This window comes from Camellia sinensis, chromosome 7 (assembly GCF_055761805.1).
Source record: "Camellia sinensis isolate YWXY chromosome 7, ASM5576180v1, whole genome shotgun sequence".
NCBI classification, from domain to species: domain Eukaryota; kingdom Viridiplantae; phylum Streptophyta; class Magnoliopsida; order Ericales; family Theaceae; genus Camellia; species Camellia sinensis.
In genome coordinates this window covers 159,181,183-159,206,299 of record NC_138967.1, presented here as the reverse complement: position 1 = coordinate 159,206,299, position 25,117 = coordinate 159,181,183, and the positions used below count along the sequence as shown (strand labels likewise).

At 33.5% G+C, this 25,117-nt stretch overlaps 1 protein-coding gene and 1 long non-coding RNA gene across 12 annotated transcripts; one reads left to right on the top strand and one right to left on the bottom strand.

The window, feature by feature from the left end:
• The first annotated feature begins 7,423 nt into the window (after positions 1 to 7,423).
• On the top strand, positions 7,424 to 13,890 carry LOC114278471 (uncharacterized). 3 transcript variants are annotated; one of them, XR_014336320.1, is made up of 9 exons: positions 7,431 to 8,365; positions 8,869 to 8,948; positions 9,079 to 9,162; positions 10,336 to 10,590; positions 11,363 to 11,457; positions 12,026 to 12,074; positions 12,169 to 12,284; positions 12,985 to 13,094; positions 13,419 to 13,888. It is a non-coding gene; the product is annotated as an uncharacterized LOC114278471 (long non-coding RNA). The 3 variants fall into 3 exon arrangements; XR_014336319.1 differs by having other exon boundaries at positions 7,432 to 8,365; positions 12,941 to 13,094; XR_014336318.1 differs by having other exon boundaries at positions 7,424 to 8,365; positions 12,169 to 13,094; positions 13,419 to 13,890.
• A 6,347-nt stretch (positions 13,891 to 20,237) lies between these two features.
• Positions 20,238 to 22,235, bottom strand: LOC145795406 (CDPK-related kinase 2-like). 9 transcript variants are annotated; one of them, XR_014336326.1, is made up of 6 exons: positions 22,069 to 22,227; positions 21,590 to 21,698; positions 21,102 to 21,152; positions 20,978 to 21,019; positions 20,628 to 20,709; positions 20,238 to 20,528 (listed from the first exon to the last, which is right to left on the bottom strand). XR_014336326.1 is itself a non-coding variant. In XM_082879669.1 (6 exons), exons 2-6 carry the CDS (start codon positions 21,707 to 21,709, stop codon positions 20,509 to 20,511), a joined length of 315 nt encoding a protein of 104 aa, XP_082735795.1. In that variant the 5' UTR covers positions 21,710 to 21,757; positions 22,069 to 22,235; the 3' UTR covers positions 20,238 to 20,508. The 9 variants fall into 9 exon arrangements, 1 of the variants encoding a protein (XP_082735795.1); XR_014336323.1 differs by having other exon boundaries at positions 21,102 to 21,247; positions 22,069 to 22,222; XM_082879669.1 differs by having other exon boundaries at positions 21,590 to 21,757; positions 22,069 to 22,235.
• Positions 22,236 to 25,117: the final 2,882 nt, after the last annotated feature.

The following is a 25,117-nucleotide window of genomic DNA, read 5'->3' as shown; positions in this document are numbered from 1 at the left end:
TTTTCCTTCTCCAATGGTTTCATCAAATTGATATCAAACTGAGAACGGAACAAAACTTTCATCAAATTGAGAACAAGCGCGAGATTTCACCATTTCACTGTGCTGCAACGTTAGGGGTGGGCCCACCGGTCAACGGACTCATGCAAAAATTAGCTTGTGAACTGGTTCAAAAAAAAATAAAAATTTGAGAATGCCTAATCGGTCGACCGGTCAGTCAACCAGTCGATCGACTCCCCGGACGTCCCCTTTCCTTTTGATGCACACTACAGTACCCATAACTATTGGAGCTACTCGTATCAGATCGTGAAAATCAAATTTTGTTTACTTAGATTTGATGAAAATTTTACTGAACCGTTAAAGATACTCTAATGCCTTCAGATCCTATGCATTATTGCAAAACAGTGGGTGTGTTTGTTTGGTTTGTGTTCTCAGACAAGTTTAAAAAAAAAAAAATTGGAGAGAGAATTAGAAATTTTTTTGGTTTATTTAGTTGTATATTTTAAAAATTATTTTGGAGTTTGAGATGATTTGATATTTTGTTATAGTTGAGTAAATGTGTGTGAGAGAAAAAGTGATTGAGAATAGAGAGAATAGAGAGAAAAAATAATTAATTGATGTGAAAAAGAAAGAAAGTGATTTTAAATTTTTTTCTAAAAAATTATATCTTAAAATATAAATCAAACGAACCCAATATAATTTTATATAAATGAAATAATTAATTAATAATTAAAAAACACTTAAGAGAGAGATTGTCACACCCTCGGGTAAAATAGTGAGTCTAATTTTTGAAGTTAAAAACGCACTAGAGAGAGAGAGAAGAAAAAAAAAAAAAAATCTCTCTTCTGTCTGTTCTGCCTCCTCTCGTCGGCTGGCGACCACCCATCCCCCACCCTCTCTAGTCGCCGGCTAACCTGCCCCCACGCCTCGCAGCCGCAGGCCAACCCCCGGTGGCAACGTTTCCGTGAAGTTCTACCGCAGGGCTTAGACCGGGGTTGAGAAAACAATGGATGTGTGAAGAAAAGATGGTTACAATCACTTTCGAGACTTGAAAACATAACATAAAACGACTCACAATCAGCAAAACCCACCCAAAAAAACACAAAACCCAAAATAGATTTTTATTTTCTAAAATCAAACACATGTGAAATCCAATTAATAGTTTACCTGTTTTCTGTGTTACATGTGGGTGTAATTTATTTGTTGCTAGTGCTGAATTCTCTTTCAGTTCTCTCCAAATCAAGCTGAAGATCAATGTTTCTCTCCTTGCTCAACACACCCTTCCCTGGCATCTCCCAAACCCCTTCGACATCGCAATCCGATGACGAGAATAAGGAGGAGAGATTTGTTTCCTTTTTTTTGGAAAATGAAAAACGACATCGTTTCATACGCATCCTGATAATTATATAGACAAATAAATAAATAAATATATGATAAATTAAAAGTGGATTATTATAACTTCAACATTGATAGAGACTCCTTCCGATTACCACCCCACCCCACATACACGTGGCGGGTGGTGATTGGTGGAGAAAGAAAAAAAAAAAAAAAAATTAATTGGCCAATGGAAGGAAAAAGAGATCAAAAGAGTGGCGGGTGGTGATTGGTGGAGAAAGAAAAAAAAAAAAAAAATTAATTGGCCAATGGAAGGAAAAAGAGATCAAAAGAGCAACATTGATAGAGACTCCTTCCAATTATCACCCACCCCACACACACGTGACGGGCGGTGATTGGTGGAGAAAGAAAAAAAAAAAAAAAAAAAACTAATTGGCCAATGGAAGGAAAAAGAGATCAAAAGAGATGGAGGGGAAAGGGAATTTGAAACATTTTTCTGATAACTTATCCGTTAAATTAGAAAAGTTTTGGTTTTTATTTTTAAACGGTATAAAAATATGTAGTACAGTACATAATTTTTTATTTTTAAACGCTATAAATATGTAGTACAGAACATAATTTCGACATAAGCTCATGAATGGATCTAGGCAGAGATGGCATATGTATTTCTTGCAAATCGAAGAGATGACTCAAAATTGAGCTCCATCCCACCAATCCAGACAAGAGTTTTGGAATTTATCTTGGTAGCTTCCTTCACAATCACCACACTTCTCTTAATAATCCCATTTGAATACATAGATGGTAATCCAGTCCCCACTGTCTTCTTCAAAGGTCTCCCAACAACATTCCAAGCTTTTGTTGTGTGCCTCGTCTTCTCCTTTTCTGGTTCGTTGAGCGCGTTGCTAATCCATGACATGTCCTTGCTTGCTAAGTTCTGTGAATATTCTTCCATGGCTTCCATGACATCTGCTCTCTCTATCTTGCTTTGCACCATGTTCGGGCAGCTATGGATGTCCCAGTCTGTATGAAAAACTAAAGTCTTGAAAAATGCTTTGGAGTTCTAATTTTTGAGCTCTAAAAGTAACTCTAATAAGTTGGCAGCGAGTTCTATCCACAGTGATGTGATATTTTGTTCTTGATTTGTTTTTATTTTATTTTTTTAATTCATTATCATGTCATTAGTGTTTCACTAGAATATCAAAATTAGTGATTTAAATCATTGCTGGTTAATTTACTGTCTGTGTTTGTTGTGTTTTTATTAATTTTAGGAAAACAGGGTGCTGAGACCCATGATGGAGATCAATTTCAAGCTTTATATTGATGGTCTAAATCGTCTATATTGTACGATTTGTCAAGTAAATAATGCATGAAAACAATCAGATTAATCAAATATTTATAACACGTAACACTATTATATTTGTTTTGTAAAAAAGTAAACAAATATAATTTTGATAATAAACTATATTTATTTAGACTTTGATTATGTGGTTATAAATATCTGTTTATAAATCCAACCCTTACAAATCTTATAATACGAACGATTTAGATTATCAAAAATGAAGTCCGGTATTAACTCCCCACGAGAGGTCACAGCAGGCTGGACAGCATCCCCGTTCCACGTTTAATGGGATTGACAAAAAAAACTTGTGCTATTTTAAGATATCACAGTTGGAGTCTTGTGACTTGTGTTATTTTTATTGTGTAGTGAAATGAAAGGCTTGAGGTTTAATCCCAAGTATGTGTGCATACTCTTCTTCTCCTTCTCTTTTCTTTTTCTCCTCTTTTCTTTTTCTTTTTTCAGTTCTTACTTTTGGAAAATACAGGTAGCATTCTGTCTTCATTTGGCATTCTCTTTTTTAGCTGACTTGTTTGTGATGGAACATTTTTAATCTCGTTTGGTTTGGCTTTTATGATTTTTTTGACTTTTGTGAGAGAAAAAATGTAATGATTATGATTTGGATATGACATTTTGACTTATTAACTAATGTAGTTAAATTTATCTTTTTATGTTTTTTTTTTTAATCAAAAATCTAAAACCAAACGAAAATAGCATAAGGAGAACAAGAACATACGGTAAACTAATTTAATTATTGAGAACAAGAACTTACGGTAAACTAATTTATTTTTGAATAATTTCTGTAGCCAGATCAGTATACTGAAAATAAATATAAATAAAAAAAAAATTGCATAAAAGAGAAATAGTTTAGGGGTAGATAAAAAAAAAAATACTGCATAGAATTTCCTAAATTTAGGGAGCTTCTATAATACATACACATCTATTTTGGGATGCAAGTTTTGAAAGTTGTGATTTTAATAGTATCACTATAAAAAATGATATTTTTGGCGACTAAATTTTTAGTAATCAAAGGTCAAGTTTTAGTCGCCGAAGGTTTTTAGCGACTAAATATTTTGATTGCCAGATTTGTCGTTAATTATCGAGAAAAGTATTGGCGAGTAAATGTGTTTTAGTTGCCAAAAATCATAAATTGACGACTAAATATTTAGTCGCCAAAAGTTTTGAAATAAAATTAATTTTAATTTTCAGCAACTAAAACTTTAGTCGTGGATACAATTTAGTAACAGTATTATTACATTAGGGATCCAAGAATTTAATCGTCAATTTTTTTTAAATTTTTTGTTACTAACTATTTAATGCCCAAAATGTCATTTATTTTTGGTTACTAAATATTTAATTGCCAAAAAAAATTATTTTTCATCTTATTTTTTTAGTTACAAACTATTTAGTTCACTTAAAGTCTTATTTATTTTTGGTTATTAAATATTTAGTTGCCAAAAAAAATTATTTTTCATCTTATTTTTTTAGCTACTAAACTATTTAGTCACTTAAAGTCTCATTTATTTTTGGCTACTAAATATTTAGTCGCAAAAAAAAATTATTTTCATCGTATTTTTTTTAGTTACTAAACTATTTAGTTGCCAAAAATCTCATACATTTTTGGCTATCAAATATTTAGTCGCTAAAAATATTGATTTCTTTTTTGGTTATCAATTTGGTTAGTTGCTAAGAAATTCACTTTTTTTTCTTTTTTTTTTTTTGTTAATTACTAAACATTTAGTCGCCAAAAATTTTATTTAGTGTTTTTATTATTATTATTAATTTTTCTACAACCTGTATTTATTTTGTGCAACCTGCAACTTGTATATAAACAAAATCATTCATATATCTGTTTCTATTTCACTTTTAACCATCCAAAAATTTAGTCCTTTAACGTCAAATTCCATACAAACTAAATATAATCTATCTTAAAATAATAAATCTATACAAACAGAAAATCATACAAAAATTATGTCTTTTGCACACAAAAAAAAAATATCCACTAGTAATCTATAGCATGCTAATAGTAATACGTCTCATGCCAAAAGTAATCTCCACCTCGAAAGTCTTTCAATCTCCACCCCTCATTGTGCTGCAGCATTTGATCCGTAATCAAAGAAAGAGAGTTTTGGGCTGACTTCAAATCCTCTGAAATATCCCTTCTTCCAAGCACCTATCTTGATATTTTCTCTTGCGTCATCAGTCTTACATACTGGGAAGACTCATCCCACACCCTCGTCTGGTCTCCTTGTTATTGACAAATATAAATATATGTTTAATTGAAAAGAGATAGTGAAAAAACAAAGTAGCAAGAACATTGGCTACTAATGAGATATGCTAAGCATCATAAGAGAGAAATATATAAATGGGCACAGAGGAAAGCACCATAGAAAAGGAGAAACCTGCACGAATCAAACACTTGCCTCACACCTATCCAAGCAAGCAATAGCCTTAACAGAAAAGCTCTCCTGTTTCAATTTTCTTTTTGCACTTCTGAAAGCCCTCCACATGACCATTGGTTCCCAACTATGACCAGAAGTCTTGCACGTACATTTCTAACTATGACAGGTTCGCCTCTCATTCAGTGCATTTGAAAAATGCTCAAACTGACTATCTTCCATGTGATCAGCATTTGGGCAGTAAAGAAAATTATCATGACTGTTCTTCCTAAAAGACGTCTGCCTTACTCCAAAATCATTCCCATCGCCTCCTGCATATCTGACAGGAAGACACAACGAACATCCATGAGAAAAATCAATATCTGGTGACTGATAATTGATTGTAAGGTCCTCTCACTACAGGAAATGAGGCAATTAACGGCGTTTAATTACCGGCGTTTTATTAAACGTCACGTTTGATAATTTTTAACGACGTTTTGTAACCGTCGCATATTTTTAAAAACCAAAACGGCACCGTTTCTAAGTGAAGGCGTTTAAAAGCGCCTCCGAATGCTGTAGGTACACGCGCCCCTTTATGAAACCCTTATTTTTTAATCTGAGTCCAAAGTGTAAGAGCAATTTCGCGCACATCTCTCTCTTTCTCTCTCTCTCAGCGACGAAGAAGACGGAGGAGATCAATCGGCTGTTCTTGAAGCTTGAATATATAACACTGAGTCTTAGCTTGAATACGCACACATCTCTCTCTCTCTCTCTCTCTCTCACTCTCAATCCTTATACGCACACATTTCTTCGTCGAAGCTCCATCTGCACCTGCGATTTCGAAGCGATTTCGAAGATTCAGATCGATTTTGAGATTCAGAGCGATTTCGAAGCTCCATCGCCAACGTCATCTGCACCAGCGAGGTAGCGAGCTCCACCGTCTCTCTCTCTCTCTCTCTCTCTCTAGATCTATGAAATCAATGTTTTGAAGGCATTCTTACTTGAACCTCATTTGCAGAGATTTAGAGAGATTCTGACTTGATCCTCATTTACTGAACTTTAATCGATACTCTCTCTCTCTCTCTCTGTGTATTTCTTTCGAATTTTACTGCATGTATAACATTTGTATACATCAATATGTGTGTTTGTTGAATTGATCTGTTAGGTTCTTTTTCAACAATTATATCCTAATTGATAGATTGATTGTAGTAAAACTCTTTCATACTTGATTTCAAATAAATCATCTTTATAAAGTACTGATGAAGTGAAATCAGACTCTTTCTCTGAAATTAAGAGAGAAGCTCAGGTCATAGATGCCCAAGGAATTAAAGTTTAGAAGTCAGAATTCTTACTTAAATTGCCTAAGGATTTTTGTTGCAGTTGTCTTGATCTTATGATTTGGAAGGAGCAGCAACCATTCTAAACCCAGGAAGTTACAAGGGTTTTGCGCCAACATTATCTCTAATTGAATTGCGTCTAACCTCACATCATCATCTAGTGAATTGGACAGCACATATCCAAGAAACTGAAAACTCTATTACTCTTTTGACCTCAATGACTTGGATGACTTTACTAGGAGGCAGACTCTATTAGATAAGTATGGGGCTTAGGGAGATGTGAATTCCCAGACACACACATGCACTATATACACATACCCAAGTCCATGTTTTGTAGTTAGAACTTTTCAGTTGTTCTTTCTGTTTGAAAAAAAAAAAAAAAACAAAATTGATAGGGACTTATATGCAAAGGATAAATTACACAAATAATCCCCAAAGTATACTATATTTTTCATTTTGGTCTCTAACCTTTAATTTGTTTTAATTACATCCTGCACTTCGCACACTGATTCATTGTGGTCCCTTCTTATAAATGCCATAAACTTCGGACCAAAAATTTTGGGATCATGCTTATATTAGCCTTATATTAAGCACATAAAAGACATTGAGGAATTTATTTCATTTTTTTGCCTAAATGAATAATAGACACATGAATTTAAAAAAGATAACAAAGTTACTTTTAAGAACTGAAATACATACATAATGAGGAACGTAGTCCTCTCATATGTCGCAACAAGAAGTTAATTTTTGTCCATTGAATTTTGTATTTGTTGAGTTAATTCCTAAAATCTTCTGACTATTGCACTTTTAATTTGTCGAGTTAATCCTGAAAATCTCCCTAAAGCCTCAATTTTTCTATACAACATGAAACCATAATCTTCTATCCATTATTTGATCAATGTTATTTGGCATATATAGTGCATTCAAAGCTTGATTTAAGCATGACATCAACATCTGCATTTATAGGAAAGGACTACATTGTAATCAATGTGTAAAGTTTAGGGATGTAATTGAAACAAATTAAAGATTGAGAACCAATAATGAAATAGATAGTATACTTTTGGAACTATTTATGACCATATGCAAAATTAGTATACTATTTGTGATCCTTTAGAAGCTTATAAAACTATAATTTCCCATGAAAATGTATGAATTGATATAAATTTGTTCAAGGAGAATTTAGAGGATTGAATCGAGACTTGCAATTTGATCTCATGTGTAGGTCATTAGGTCTTGTACTACCTGAAAATGCACCTTTTAATGGATTCTAGTTGAATCACCAGTTTTTCCACATTTATTTAATACTTGGTAATAAAATGCAGCTGATCCGAAGAAGACGGAACACAAAAAAAAAAAAAAAGGTATGGAATCTTTCAATTGACTCCATTTTTTGGGGGGCTTTTGCTTTTTGTCCCTAAAAGTATTTAATAACTGGAATAATCTCTTTATATTTGTGTAAACTTTTCAGTTAACTATGAAATACACACATAAAGTTTTAATTTTTTACTTCAATTTTACATTTTCACTCATCTTTTATGTTTTCATCTGTGTTGGGTGGTATATGCCCCTGTATAAAACCCCATAGGTGTTAAATATTCATATACATGAGTGTATAAATTTTTTTGATTGCATATACATTAGTATATATATATATATATATTTAAATTACATATACATTCATCCATAAATTTAGAGTGCAAATTTTAGTTTGCCCCTTAGACATGGTTTTATATACCCGTGTGTCAGTTGAAATGAACTATGCAAAAATTGTATTGCCCTATTCGAATGTGGCTTCCTTAATTGTTTAAATGTTGGGCCAGTTTGTTCAAATGCACATTGTTCTACCCTGAACAATGCTCTGTCCTAGTTTGTATGTTCAAACGCAGACATTGTGATCGTGTGTTGGGCAAAGCTTGTGGAGAATGAAGTCAAAGTGAGAGACTGGACAGAAGTGGATAGCGAATTGCTCAGTGTTAGAGCAGGTACCATCTGTGCATCTGAATCTACTTAATCTTGGAACACAAGTGGTAAGAAATCACTTAGAATTTCTCCTCAAATATAAAAAGTGGGCACAAGATCTTATTGCACGGGTCAGATGTAATTCATATTGAGAAGTTTGGTGTAAATCAAATAAGAATTTTGCACAACATTAGCGTGACAAAAAACTTGAAAATGAAGCGTAGTTAGCATTGTTGGTATGGAATTTGGCAGGAGGCACGTTTTTGTAGGTGAAGTCAAGTCTCAATCTGACAGAGAGGGAGTTGGTCCATTTAAACTCTTAAAGTCAAGTTTGATTACCCGTCTTTTTTATTAGTTAAAACAATGGAGTCGACTATTTTAAATGTCCCCACTTCGCTGTTTTTTTTTTTAATTAATTTTTTTATAGGTGGGTGAAAAAAGTATTTCTTTGAATCCTATTGGATTGTATTATTGTGAGATTGTCTGATTGACAAACGGCGTGGTTGATATTGTGTGGTGATGACAGGAGTCCGGAGTTGCTACGATGAGGGAAAGCGCACAGCTGAAACATTGACCATGGACTATCACTGCGGTGCTGGAGTTGAGGTCAGTTCACTGATAATTTACTAATTTACTTAATACACTAAATCAATAATGACTAATCTTATTTTTTGTATACTGTATTCTAATTATTTATGCATAATGCGCATTTATTTGTAACGTATTTGTGTAACAGGTGAGGATTGCTAGGATTTTCAACACATATGGGCCTCGGATGTGCATTGATGATGGCCGTGTTGTCAGTAACTTTGTTGCTCAGGTACATATATCTCTAGGCATTTAGTTTATGGTGAAAATATGATATGGTTATTCGCTGTTATTGAGATGCATTATATGTGAAAGAAATGTGTTGTTCAAAAGAAATAGTTCTTTACTATTCATTATCTATTTGTTTTTTAGATAGCATTCTCTTCCTAAAAAAAAGGAAGAGAAAAAAGAAGAAAAAGGAAAAAAAATAGAATATGTGATTTGAGGAGTGATTTCTTAGGATGCGGGGTCCCTGCTGTGCGCCTAAGCACAGCAGGGCTGCTGTGAGTCAATACGACAGCGTATTGACATTTGTTGAGTCATTCCGCATGCGCAAGGCAGCACACCATGATATTATTTTATTCAATATTTGTTTGGTTAATTAAAATCTATTGGGTGAATTGGTTTGGTCTTTTCAATATTTTGGTTCAGTTTTGGATCTTAAAATTATATTTTTTTTTAGAAAATATTTTTTGAGGAAAATATTTTTCTATATTTGGTGATAGTAGTGGTGGAACAAAGGTGGAGATGGAGGTGGGGCGACGGTGGCAGTGACGGTGACGGTAATAGTTGTGGTGACCGTGGTGATAATGGTGTGGTAGTAGAAGTGAAAGTGATGGTGGTATGGTGACATTAGTAAAATTTTAATTCGTAAAAACGTTATCCGCCTTTTAAAAGTGAAAAATATTTTTCACCTAAATAGGTTTGTTTTTTATTGATCATGAAAAATATTTTCCGTTGATTTTTGTTTTTGATTGTACTAAATACCAAAAAATATAAAAAATATTTTTTGTCCAAACAAACAGAGCATTATAAAAAAAACTACTCCAATCCAATCCATTAATTTTAATTAATATCATACATAAGTGAGTTTAATTAAAAAATAAACAAATAAAGTTAACGTTATGGTGCCCTTGTGCGTGCAAAAAGACTTAACCAATCTCAATATGATGCCGTATTGACGCACAGCAACCCTGCTGTGCTTAGCCGCACAGCAGGGACCCCGGATCCGATTTCTTACCACTATTTTTAATTCTAAGTAATTTGTCTGTTTTTATTGCTTCTACTTATCAACTAAGCTACTTGCACAGAAATTTTTCATGGAAACATGTCTGAAATTTTTTTGTGCACCTAGACTTTTTGTTTACTAATTTCTTGCTTTATTAACAAATGCTTCATATTATAGGAAACTACGATAAGAGCATCACAAACAACGAGAAACAAGATGTGTTGGTTACAAAATTTGATAATGGAGACTGCACATCTGTTAAGGAGAACATTTTGAGAACCACTGATGATCACTCTGATGTGTTTGAATTATCAAACTATGGAATTGCAAGTTCTCCATATGAAGTCTGCATATCGAATTGGATGTCAAGTTGGTCAAATGAGCAAAGGGAAGTGAACCGTCATCATGGGGAGTGTCAGAGTTTGGACTCAGGTTTCTGTTGTTACTCAGTGTGGAACTCTAAAGATCACAGTGATAATGGTTTATGGGACTCTTCTGATTTCCTCTGGGACACAGACTAATTAAATTTGCTCCACTTTGAGTTTGAGGAGTGAATAAAAGAGAAAATTTTGACTATAAAATTGGCTTCTCTAATCATTTCTACAGTTATATTGGTACAGAAACAATATGAACCTTTAGCACTAGTTGTAAAATTGTCTAGTTATAATATAGGGAGTGATATTTCTGAAATGGTGGCAAAAGGTTGTGCACAGAAATGATCAATATATAATTAGGAAGTAAATCCAATCTTCATTTGTCCGAATATAATGTTTATGGTTAGGTTTGTTTTGGTAGATTGGATTATTATATGAGATTTTTGCTTGAAATTAATAGTTATGAGATTATCAATATCCTAAAATTATATATTTTATTTCACGTTTGAAATGTCCTTGTATTAGGAGCAAGATTTGTAGAATTCAATCCTATCTCATGTTAAGTTAAAATTGCCAGACATGACCATGGTTTAGTTTTAGGGTAATTGATCATGGGTACTTTTATTTTATTTCATTATATCTCATTTTTATTGAGGGTTAATGTGTGACATTAGGGATGAGGACATGTTTGGCATATTGAGGGTTAATGTGAATATTGGTGCAATAAGTTAGAGGGTTAATTGAGAATGTGGGTGTAATAAGTCAGACACACACAAGTCTACTGGAGAGTGAATTTGTTTCCTTTGCTAACTTCCCATCTTGCTTTACAGATGTTCAAAAGATCCATTTCAGAGACGGCATTAGAGCGAATGTCTGGTTTGTTTGGATCGTTTTCAATTCTTCAACCAAAGGAGGGAAAAAAAAGGTATAATAGAATAATACTTGCCCTTATTTTTGGTGATGATGAGCATTTTGTAGCATGCGTCCCACATTCTAATGACCACTTTATACATGACAAGGATGTGAGCATGCAGTATTCATGTTCTTTCTATGCCATTCAGCAAAAAATGATCGGCATTTGTCGCAATTGAATAACACTATAAGCTCATTAGATTTATTCTTGGTACGTGGTATGCTTCGATACTATTTAGAATCGTTTTTTAATATGTTATTAAATTAAGATATTAGAGATGCTGTAATGTTTTCTTGTATTTGAAAGTAATTGATATTCCAAATCTATGACTTTATTCAAAGTAGTTTGTATGTCTGTTAGCAAACCATTTGACATAAGTTTAGTAGTTTTTTTAAAAAGTTATTTGTGCTTTCTTCCTGCCTTACAGGATATGTTCTGGTGACTTTAGATTCTAGGAGGGAGAAGTCTAGTTCTACCCAAAACTGCAATGTATTTTTAAGGAAAATTGATTTTCTTGTTTATTGTGTCAATGGTTTCATATAATGCATTGTTGACATCATTCAAGTGGGCTCTTCTTTAGTTATAGGCACATTGCGTAGGCAAAGCAGTGGGGAAGAAGTTGGATCAAGGTATGGCGTGTATGTAGAAAAAGATGCAAATGTGGTCATTACCTGTTTGGTTGTTTAATATTCCTTCTATTTTGTCTTCTGCTTTCATTTGCAGGGGAACAGAATGTTCTTCCAATCCTTCAAAGCTTCATCGAAATGCTGCTGCCGCAGCTAATATGAATAACCTTAATATGAATAACCTTGTTTCACAATCCTCTTCCGCAAATCCAGGTTCTTTTGGAGTATTTTATTTTCAAAGAGTATATGATTTATAGTAGTCCTATTTACTGTTATGCATGAATAAAACATTTTAGCTACTTATTGGTGTAATAGATCTAATTGAATATTTTTTTAAATATGTTGTAATTGCAATACCCCACATAATTCACATGGGTGGCGGAGAAAAGTAGCATTATTCTTATTCGGCCCTTCTACCTGATTCTAAAAACGTATCAGAGTCATGCCACATTGATCTACACATCTTTGTCTCCAAATTGACCCAAATAGAAATACGCAAAAATTGTCTTTTATCTCTAAGAAAGCTGCTAGTTTTTTATTTTTATTTTTTATGTCCAACAAATTAGGAATGAACTCTTATTGGAGAGCCATTTGGACTCCTAACAAAAACTTAATGAACCCTTCTACCAGCTAAAAAGTTTATTGGACTAGTTGTGGTAGAATCCTCATATATGCAAAAAACCTATGAAGGAAACCTCTGGCATAAGAGGAAGCAACATGTTCTTTTTGTTGAAAGTGAGAACTTCAACATTTTATCATTGAGTTGGTAACAGGACTTTGTAGTTGGTGATTCTGTTCAGAAAAAATATTTAGTAACCATCTCTTATGCAGTATGAAGTAATTCAAGTGTCTCATTCATATTTTAACAGTATAATCAATAATGGACTTTGGGCTGATGAAGCAGTTCATGTAGGAGCATATTGCCTGAAATCATGAAGCAGTTCAGTTGGAAGCACAGTCCCTGAGGCATCAACTTCAACAGCGAATGATGCTGGTAACTCAGCGCCAGCATCAAAAGCTCTGGTGGGTTAGATTTATTATTTCATTTCTGAGATTTCGTTGTTAGGATTTACTTATTCTCTACCATTGGTTCTACAAGTGGCTATGTATATATGCCTGCACCTGCACCTCTGCATTCCATGTTAAAATTGCGGATACTTTTTTAGTATTTAATTAATCAACTGAAGAATCACTGGCATTCTTTCAGGCATATAATATATAGACATGTAGATCGATTTTTTTTAGTTTTGTAAACTTAACATGAAGTTTATGATGACCATCCGTCTCTGTAGTGTTTATTCTTCTCCCGTTCCCTTCTTTTCTCATCGTGGTGTTTGCTTATACCAGGAGATTCCTCCTGACAATGAATTTGAGAAGTGCATAAGGCCAGAAGTCATACCAGCTAGTGAGATCGGTGTGACATTCAAAGATATTGGTGCTTTGGATGATATTAAGGAATCTCTCCAAGAACTAGTAATGCTACCTCTTCGAAGACCAGACCTATTCGAGGGAGGCCTTTTAAAGCCATGCAGAGGAATATTGCTATTTGGGCGTCCTGGCACTGGGAAGACAATGTTGGCAAAGGCCATTGCCAACGAGGCTGGAGCAAGTTTCGTTAACGTGTTTATGTCTACTATCACTTCAAAATGGTTTGGTGAAGATGAGAAGAATGTTTATTTGTGGTTAGTGTTAAAACATGAATTTTAGATTTTGGATATGTTAATTTTATGGGTAATGGTGATTGGATATTAATTGAATGAGAAAGTGAATTAATGTTTCATTACAACTATTTGAATGAGAGTTATTATTTTATATTAGTGTTATTACTGGTATTTTTTTAGTTCAAACAAATAAAATTAGTACAATTTCAAAAAAAAAAAAAAAAAGGATATGGCGGCGTTTCTACAAACGCCTCTTAAACGCTACATCTAACTGTCATATTTTCTTAAAAAGATATGACGGCGTTTTTCCAAAACGTCGCTAAATATCGTTAGTGACGTCAACATGTGTTTAGCAAGACATTTGGCGGCGTTTGCGTTTTTAAAAACGCCGCCTATACTAATATTACGACGTTTTTAAAACGTCATAAAGTTATAGCGACGGCCGCGTCCTCGGCGTTTGGTGCTAAGCGTCGCAAAAATAATTGGTGGCGTTTTTGTCACTTTTAGCGGCGTTTTTTAAACGCCACTAAAAATTGAATTTCCTGCAGTGTCTGCACTCCTAATTAGGTCATCCACCCAATTAACTTCGACGATGCGTCTCAGTGCCAATATTCCAACACCACAACCTCCACGTCCTTTTGGAGGGCAAGGAGTGCTACCATCCATCTCTACGCTCCAATAAGGAAAGTCACCATACATATTAGCTTGATAATCATTTCCTCAGAGTGTCACTTGGCCCTCCTAAGCATGTTTCTTTGGTTTCGTGTCCATGCCATGACCATAAGATCGTTTAAGCAACTGGTGAATTGAAGACTGTGCTTCATTGCCTCCAGGCTGAAAACCTTTTCTAAGTTCACCTTTTCTAAGTTCTTCGACAACAATTGAGACACAGATCATATGAACAATTAGGATGTGGGCAGGTTATGAGAAAATTGACAATGGATGTATTGCAGTTGTCACTGTTGAATAAGAATTTGTATGTGGTTATAAGTTTTCATCATTATGAGTAAAAATTTGAAAAGAGCAGACATATTCTCTAGAGAAACTTACCCCAAAAAAATGTTTTTTTTTTTTGTTTTTTTTTTTTATGACAAATCAGCTATAGCAAGATGCATGAAAAAGATAACAATCTCTCCAAGTCTCAGATAGATAAAGGATAACAATCTCTCCAAGTCTCCAAGCCATCTAAACAAAACCATGATTTCTCGGAACTCTTCAACTGAAAAATCAAATGAAAGCCCTAGAAAATTAGGCCAAATGTGAGAGTCTAAGACACCAGAAGGCAGCGGCAATGCCAGTCACAATGATGTTGTCATTGGAGACTTTGATACTTATTTTTTTGTCTATCATGCTCATCTCTGTTTTAAAAATGTTTGGAAGGGAGACTGAGAAATAGGAGCCATGGAGAAAGAAATTGAGAGAGGTAGCAGTTGCAACGATTTGAAGATGAATCACTCTTTTGTTTACAATAGATATTTGATGAAAGATGACGTAGTTTAAGATGATTAATTAAATAAAAATTAAAGAAGAAGGTTTTAATCAACTCCTTAAGTTCTCAATTGATTCCTTGAAGATTTGTTCTTTTTAACTTAGATTTGTGCTACTCACTTACATTTTCTTTGCTTATGTAGAATTTATGATTACTAACTTAAAACTTCTTGTCCCTTCAATTTGAAACACAACACAATGCTATAAATCTATTAGTAACAAAAACATAATAGAAAACTAGTGGATTATGAATATGTGACATGTGAAATTATGAATCCCATACAAAATACATAATAGAAAACTAGTGGATTATGAATTTGTGACATGTGAATTTGTGACAATGTTTAAATTTAAACAAATCCCGTACCATAATAAATGTAATTACGAAAAATTAATTAATAAATAAATATGTTGCAATAAGTTTTTGTGAAGTTGTGCAAAGAAGAAAAAAAACCACGGCTCGGTAGCCAGAAGTGTAACGCGCCCATGACACCCCAAAATTGTGTCACTGCTAGCGTCCAGTGACCATTACCAGAAACCCAGCATACAGCATTGGATTTTCACTACCGAAATAGCTTAGCTAAGTTTTTCTTGGGAATGGTTATATGTGGAACCCAATACCTTATTTTCAAACACTTAAAACTTTTTTATCATTTCCAAAACACTTTTTACACTAATATCAACCTTAAACAATACATTAGGCAATTGTTAGCATTTTTCATACTATATAAGACAACAAGAAACATAGAGCAAACCCTCAAAAAACCCAAATAAGTGGTACAATAAATCCAAACAATAAATAGCAAAGACAAACAAAATTGTGAAATTGACAACATAGAGAGAGAGAGAGAGAGAGAGAGAGAGAGCAAAGAAAGACCTCTCCGATGTTAGGGAATTGAGCTTCTTCGCAGACAGTATTGAGCTTCAAATGAGACAAGGAGTCCGTCACCTCCTCAAACTTCTCGCCTTGGCGAGCTCTATGCCTCAACCACTCTGGCTTCTTCATGTTCGGATCCCTCCCTGTGTATGGCCGACCTTGCGTCGACTTTGAAACTACCGCCATCTCCAGATTCGCAGATTCACACATAATATTGATTCTTGCTGAAGAAGAAGAATATAAGAAGCCATTGTTGTGACGAAAACAATAATCGAAGCTGCAATGGCGATTGCAATTAAGAGGTTTGGGAAGTCAAATTGGGCTGAAAAACAAGAATGTGAAGACGAAAAAGGGGATAAGATTGAAGGTTTCGTAATTTTTGAATTACCATTACCAAAGGGTGTTTGGTGGAGCTTAACGTAAGCTAAAAGCTGATAATCAGAAAGCAGAAGTTAAAAGCATCTATTCTCCAACTTCTAAATGATCAGTTTTTCTCAGCTTATTTAAGTTATTTATGCCTAAAAAGCTGTAAACAGAAGATGCACCAACCAGTCTGGCGTAGATTTCTAAATTAAAATAAGTTATAATCACCCCTACAATCCACACCAAACACCCCCATAAGAAATTCTAATTTTTGAATTCAATAAGTTTGGAGGATGCTGTTGAATCTATTGAATGACTAATAGCTTCTTGAATCCGAACTCAACAGCTACTCATCGTCGGCGGCGGCGGCAAAGAGGGGGCGAGGCGTCGGCGGCAGAGTAGGGGGCGCGGCAGGGCGGCGATGGGCGAGGCTCTTCAACCCCTCATCTTCTCTCTCTCTCTCTCTCTCTCTCTCTCTCTCTCTCTCTCTCACGTCTGAAACAAAGAGAGAATTTATTTTATTTTATTTTATATTGAATTACTACACCAAAACGATGTTGTTTTGGTGAGATATTCATCTCACCTCTTGGTTCTTCAAGTGATCTCTCTGTCTTACACCATTGTTTATTTTTTTTCCCCACTAACTTTTTTTTAGTCGCCGCTGTAAATAAAGACATTTTTTTTCCCGACCAAAAATATTTTAGTCGCTAATTGATCTAGAAATTCCTTCAAAATTCAAATTCCTCCCTCCAAAATTTTTAATGATGTTGCCGACTAAAATTTAGTTGCTAAAAGTAAAAAAAATACCGACTAAATTATTTTTAGTAATTAAAGACTATACATTTATGGACCAAATAATTTTAGTGGCTAAAATGTATACCTTTGCCGATCACTTTTTTGGTCACCAAAGATAAAAAAGTAAAATTTATGTTTTTTATTTAGCGACTAAATTAATTTTGTAGGCAAAAAATACTATACAACAACTAAAAGTATTTTGGTCACCGAAAATTAATATTTGCCGACGAAACCTTTAGTCGCCAAAGATTAATAGCAAACATTGTGCTAGTATTTTGGCGACTAAATTTATTTTAGTAGGCAAAAATTGATATAACATGACTAAATTTTTTTTTAGTAGCCTAAAACACAAACTAATGCCGACTAAAACAATTTTTAGTCACCTATTGTGGCATCTGTTAGCGACTAAAAAAATTTTAGTTGGCAATAATTAAGATACAACTACTAAAAAAATTTAGTAGCTAAAAACCATATTCAACGCCAACTAATGTAAGTTTTAGTCGCCTATTCTACAACTTTTGGTGACTAAAAAAAGTTTAGTCGCCAAATTTGATCACCAAAAATATAAATTGTTATAGTGTATGTTGTGTCAAACCATTTTCGGTTATAATGAAAAGGGCCACAATAAATCATAGCTAAACAGCAGTTGAGGCTTAGCCAAAGGCCTGTTTAGTGATAATCAAATTTGTAGTTATAATAGGTTATAACTATGTGATAATCAATATCACAATGATTTGTAACCAAGTCATAAGAAACACCACAGTGATATTTGTAACCAAGTCATAAGAAGCACTATTTGAGACATAATGAAAGACATCTTTGGTGAACAAATAGGTGAATAGATAAGTGACACATGTACATATTTGAATAGATAATTTAGATAGATAGGTAACACGTGTACATATTTAAACAAGGAAGAGGATCCTTTCCAGTCCAGAGGTGCTGTTTGGGTCCGTGGGGCCCACCACAGGTCCTGTTTTGATGATTCAAACCGTTCATTTTATCAAGCACTTTGTTTATTTCATCAAAAAAAATTAGGTCGATTTGAAAATTGTAATTTGTTCAAATTTTCACTAAAAAAAATAGACAACAATTGTGTTTTTTAAAATAAACCATACATTTTTTTAGTGACAAACACAATAAATTAAATAAGTTATAGTTATTGAATCAACTTAATTTTTTTTTTTTTTTTTATGGACAAAATATACAAAGTGCCCAACAAAATTGTGGTGTTAACTATATATTTTAGTCAAAAAGTCAAAAGTCACTATAAATTGTCACATCACTCTCTCTATTTTCTGCATATTTTTTTGTAAAAAGTCAAAAAGTCACTAAAATAACATGTTTCCAAACGAGACCTTAGTTATGACTTATTGTGGTATTAGTCACTACAACAAAATTAAATTTTTACAACTTACAATATATGCCATAAAAGCTCTTTCACGGCATGCATACAAATGTTGTTATATGACATATCATGGAAAGTTAATTTTCTTTTACGACATACATGTAAAGTTGTAAAAAGTAATAAATTAAAATATTTATGACATACTTTGTATGTTGTAGATAATCTTTTACGACATTTTTTGCATGTCATAAATTATTGTACTTTTCATGGTATAATTTTGCGTACCGTAAAAGGTTACTTTTAATATATTTATAATATACATTGTATGCCATATATAATATTTTATGATATTTTTTTACATGCCACAAATCATTATATTTTTCACGACATAATTTTGTAAGTCGTAAAAAGTTATTTTAATATATATTTATACACACTCATTATATTGTTTATATATCTCCTATTATGTTTCATTTTCATTTTCATTAAAGGACATAAGCCATTTGTAGTCTCAATTTTCTGTTATCATAGCAACCAAGTCTAAATCCATAACACTATCCATATTAGAAAAGTTGAACACAAAGAAACTGTCAAAGGCCTTCAAAACATGCTCTTATTTCCTCCAATACAACCTGTACCATTTAAAAAAGAAAAAAATAAAAATAAAAAGAGCATAAAAAATAATTTCACATCTGCTACTCTAAATCCTAAAATACATTATTAGTATCACAGTAATGTAATAAACTTTGAGACCTTCCTAGTCTATATTAAAGTTTTCTATGAATATCATTTCTTAGGAAACAGATTTTTGAAATCAAGCAAAGATTATGAAAAATACAGGGGACATACTCATAACACCAAGGCAAAAGTACATCTTATAACTCATTGTAATATTAATTTGATCTATTGTAATTATTATTTTACTTATTATTCAAAATATCCATGATTATATCTTATGTGACGTTTGGATATAAGTAGTTATTTTTTAAAATTATAATTAAAATGATTTAATTACGGTCTTGTGGAACGTGACATAATGCATGACATTGTTGTGATGGTGATGTAATGCATGGCATCACATTTCACTAAGTCCCATGATACCCAACTGACACTGTTGGAAATTTCACATTTAGTGGCGTTTGAAAAATGCTGCCATAGGTATGAAAAACGCCGTTAATTCTTTTTGTGACGTTTAGTACCAAACGCCGAAGACACGGCCGTCGCTATAACGTTATGACGCTTTAAAAACGTCACTAAATTAGTATAGACTGCGTTTTTAAAAACGCCGCTAAATGTGATAAATAACGGTAAAATGGCGTCATCCAGTATTTAACGACGTTTTAAAAACGCCGTGACAGATTTTTTTTATTTTAAAAATATGACTTGGCACTGTAGTGGCGTTTCGAAAAACGCCGTTATAGCCTCTTTTTTTTTTTTTTTTTTTTCCTTCTTTATAGATTGTGCATTCTGTTAGATTTCAAAACCAAAATCAACCAAAAATTAAAAAGAAAAAATATTCTAAACCAAAATCAAGCAACAAACACAACCAAAAAATAAAAAGAAAAAATATTATATCACACACATGTATTGCAGACCTGTCAAATAACAAATTCAACACAACAAGCAGAAAAATATAATTTCAACAGAACTTCTACATCAATTTTCTACAATCTTGGTTAGCACAATAATAAGCAAATAATTGTAAGGCATTGTAGAGACAGTCTCCAAAACATTTGAGTTTGCTACACATGTATAGAAATAGCTAGGCCAATGATTTAATGCAAATCTTGACCACAAAAGCTAGAGAGAGAGAGAGAGCAGCAAATTTTATGTGAAAGAAAATATGTTGTATGGACATATTAGACCTCTGATCCTCATCAATCTTCAAGAAGAAATCGAGTCCTCCTAGCACCAAAAGCAAATCTCTACACAATACGGCCAAAAAACAAAAGGATTAATAACCACAATTTAAATATAGAAAACCAAGAATCAAAAGTTCTTTTTATTTTTTTTTTCCACTTAACTGAGAATATTTGAGAGTATGCTTTCAAGCCAGTAAGGAATCGAATGTAAGTGGGCTTGCTCAATCCATTGGCAGGGACAGCTCTGATGTTTGGGACGAGATAATTCAGTCAGTAGTTGATCATAGCCTAGAATGTTGTGTCTAAATGGTTCATCTCTAAGTCTTGTATGTGCATTTGCCTATTTGGAAAACCTAACCATATGATTTATTTCATCGAACATCACAATCCATAATCATGAATTCATATGACTATTGAAACAAAGCAAGCGCCTAAAACTCAAAAACAAGGAATTAAAAACACTGTTTGTACATCACTCCCTTAGGTAGATCACCACATCAATAAACTCTTACCACTTCTGCCGGTTCTACCAAAACATTAATGAAAAACTTGGCCTGTAATAAATAAAACGCTTTCACTTGATTGATCCAAAAGCTTCACAAAAGAAATCAAGGAAATATGCAATACACATTCTACCTGCTTTGTAGAAGCTCCAGACAACAGAAGATCAGTTGTTACCATTCCCGGCTGCAGCCAACAAGAGGGAAAATTATGTAACAACGCTTTCACTTGATTGATCCAATGACCCATTACCAATGACACAAGTCCAAAAAGCATTAGCTCTGCCAAAATAAAAGGCAGGACATATTTGAGATGAATGAAAACAACTTTGAAACGCTATTAGAGATCATGGTCCATTTAGGACATATTTGTTAGGATGGATTAGATTAGATGAAATTAATGTCTGTTAGCTTTAGAATTATTGATCTCTTTAAACTGTGTATTATATCCCATGTTTTGACTAACTTATGATTATGAGAAGAAAAATGTTAAAAACAGTTTTAAAGCCTATTAGTAGGGTTATGTGTGAACACACTATCCGAAACTTGCTACAAGATGTAATATTTTCCACGTTAAGTTCTATAAATTACCAAGAAAATAATAAAAATGTCCGAGTTCATTACCTCAGGCTTGAGGTCACGGTGAACTACACCTTGGAGATGACAGTAGGCAACCACACTCAAAATCTGTACCACGACAGCCTTTGCATCTTCTTCCGAGTATTTTCCACCTCTAGAGAACATAAATCAGAAATTTATATATCTCAAATCTTGGTTACAGGAAGTGATTCTCTGGTAAGAGCAGACTGCAAATGTCAGAGGCATATTAAATATCTCAAACCCTGGAAAGTAAATTATATTGAAGAAATCACTGGCTCTTTAAATCGTAATGAAGTTGTAAGAGCTAAGAACTTGAGGGTTAGATGTAAAATTTTGTTTTCATAGACTTTATCAACTTCCACTAGATGCAGAACTCTGAAGACTGCTTACAACACCTATCCAAGCAAAAGAAGTGCACAACAATTTTTTTATTTTTTATTTTTTTCAACTAGACTGTGTATGTAAAAGTTGAGATAACTCATATTTTGGAGTGAATCACATACCTGATCAATTTTTAGAGGATCTCCTTCAAGAAGGCGTGCATCAGCAGGTACAATGTCCCCAAGTTTGATGCTTACTACGTCACCAGGAACTAACACTGAAGCATCTTCCTCACTCCACTTCCCGTCACGCAGGACTTGGTAGGAGTAATTAGAGAGTCAAATATAAGTCATTCCCTTACTTATGTTGAAAGTTCAAGAGAAAAAAAAGGAAATAAAAATAGAAAACAAAATTTTTGGATCTGTATTTATTCGGGAAGAGGGAAACCTTGGCTTTTGGAGCTAATCGAGCCATAAGAGCAGCAGCCGCATTGCCAGCATTATTTTCCTCAATAAAACTGATGGTAGAGTTGATAATGAGCAAGATCAAGATGCCAAAGAAGTCATGATAATCTGTGCCCTTATGCTGCACAAAATAAGGTTTGTCAGTATGGAATAATCTTAAATTGTCTTGTGCGCGCGTGCATATAATAATGAAGCTTTGACTAAATGACAAGTCAACACTATACTAAAGTAAGATAAGAGCATGCAAATTTACCCCTCCATGTGCAAGAGCAATGGCCATTAAAGCTGCTACTTCCATGACCCATGACAGAGGATTCCACATAAAGCCCAAAAACTTCAATATTTTACTTTCCTAGGGAAGAAAGAAAAGTATACAATAAATCACACAGTGTAAAAAAAAAAAAAAATAGAGATAAGATGAGATGTGGAAAAAGAAAAGGAAGTTATCCAACATAAATTTTCCTAACCTTTTTCTCTTCATGTTTGTCGTATCCAAACAGTTCCAACCGTTCTTGAACTGCATCGGTACTCAAACCCTTTTTTGTACATTTGAGATGTTCAAATACTTCTTTGAGGGGCATGTTCTCCTGCATGAAGCAAATTGCAAATTCAATATCACCTTTATTCATGATGGACAAAGCTTGTTGTCGAGTTTGGGTAACCATTCAAAGTCGTCAAATTTGGACCGAAACACCCATGTTTGATTCGGCATGGCCCAATTCGGCTAGTGGGCTGAAACTTGCTGCATAGCGGTGATAAGCCATTTTTGGCCAAATTCTATCATTTAGGCTTTCAAAATTTTGTTTTTGCTATTTTGTAGTTGTGGAAAGTATTATTATAGCCATAACTTTAATAAAGAGTTTAAATTTTAACCCCGTTTGTTTGGCATAGTTCCAAGACTTTATAGTGTTAGTTTTTATTTTGTTTTATTTTTATTTTCATATAGTTTTCAGTTTTCCTTCTTGTTTCATGTTTTCTTAAGAATATGATAATTCAGTTTATAGAGTTGTAAGTGTCCATTGAAGGATAGAAACTTTAATAACATTACTGATCTTGGTATTTTCTCTTGGTGGATTCAAGGCTTACCTCATGGATATGAGAATGATAGCTAGTTCCCTCTTGCTATCATTGCTACATCATTTATTGAGCTTTTTTCCATTGTCTTTTGTTTTTCCTTTTTTTTTTTTTTTTTTTTTTATCCCCCTCCAGAAATTAATTCATCAAATGTTATATTCATTTGAAGCATAGAAAAACACATGTAACGAAATTAAGAAGACTTGCAAGAAGAACCAAATCATTTTGTTGGACTTCTCATACTAACCCAGCAAATTAATTTAAATACACTCTCTAGTTCTTATATTCACACTAATCATCATGAAAGAATTCAAGGGTGTACAAGAGCATTAACATAAAAAAGAAAATAAGGAAAAAAAAAGCACATTAACAACAGAATTGTAACTCAATAGATTTTGTTTCAATTGATAGTTAGTTCTGAGGAGACAGTAGGCAACAAAATTGTAACTGAAAAGGGAAGATTAGAAGATAAAAACAGAAAACAAAAACACAACCAAACAGACTTATGGATTTTGGTTCAATTGATAGTTCTAAGGACATACCAGATCAACAGCTTCCTTGTTGACGGCATCAAGGGCAATCGATTTATCATCCACTCCCATGTCTCCGTTAGCTCCAACTCTCCGCCCACCAAATTTTTTGTAAAGAAGCTGCATTGTTTCAGTTACTTCAAATGAATCCTGAATTCCTCTCTTTCATACACAATTCTCCCAGCAACAACTTTAGCTCACAGTGTACTTATTTTGAATTTTTCTTTCAAAATTTGTTTTAGAATTTTTTTTTTCCAAGAATGATATCAATGCGGCATTATATATGATTGTGATAAAATCCCTTGAGTTCAAATTTCATTTTTATTTTCTTAATATCATGATGGGATTGTCCTGTGATCATTTCTAAATGATTCTAAACAAGAATGACCAAGAGAAATTTTGCCTCTAGAGGTTAAAGAGGGTGAGACTTTTAGCAAATTCTACATTCTAAGCTCTTTGTTGAAGCTTCATCTTTAAACTTGCAGACCTAACAACCATACCAGATGAACCAATTTTGTATAAGCCATCAAGATTGAGTATTACACAATGCTTTGATTGCTTAGCTACCTCCTAGAAAGTATAAGATATGAATTACAAAGAGAAAATTGCTTGGAAGCTATCTAATCTGAACAATGCTAATTGAACAAGACATCATGCAATTTCAAATGCAAATAAAGCTAATTGTGTAACAATAAAGCTTCAACAGAGTGCACCAACCAAATTTCAGTACTCCAAAAATAAATAAATAAAATATTCAGTGCTATACTAGAGTTTAGAAATATCCCAAACCATTAATCATCCAAATGAGCTATAGCAGAAACACCAGCTTTCTCGATTCTCCATGCTAATTCTATCGTATCCTGGGATGATTTTAGAAGTTGAATCTTGCATGTTACTAGTGTGTCCAAATTTTGCTTTAATGTCGTCAATATCTAGATCAACAGAGAAACAACATGAGGGTTAAAGCTTTTAGTTCAAACAATGAACAGAGAAGGAAAAAGAAAAATAGAACTCCATGAATGCCATGTACCACATACATCATGAATAAGCTCTAGCTTAGTCAATAATGCAGCGCCCATTCCGCCACTAATAGAGAATGATTTTGGGCAACCCATATTGATATCCCAAGCTCAAAGTTGCTCACTCCCACCTCCTCAAATTCT

What these genes read in the sequence shown, in the direction of transcription:
- LOC145795406 (XM_082879669.1), bottom strand. Translation starts at nt 21,709, where the DNA reads ATGTTCTCTAGAGGTGGAAAATACTCGGAAGAAGATGCAAAGGCTGTC. An exon ending in TGGTAGAACCGGCAGAAGTG is followed by an intron (nt 20,710 to 20,977) that starts GTAAGAGTTTAT and finishes CCCAAACATCAG; the next exon opens with AGCTGTCCCTGCCAATGGAT. An exon ending in CATACTCTCAAATATTCTCA is followed by an intron (nt 20,529 to 20,627) that starts GTTAAGTGGAAA and finishes CGTATTGTGTAG; the next exon opens with AGATTTGCTTTTGGTGCTAG.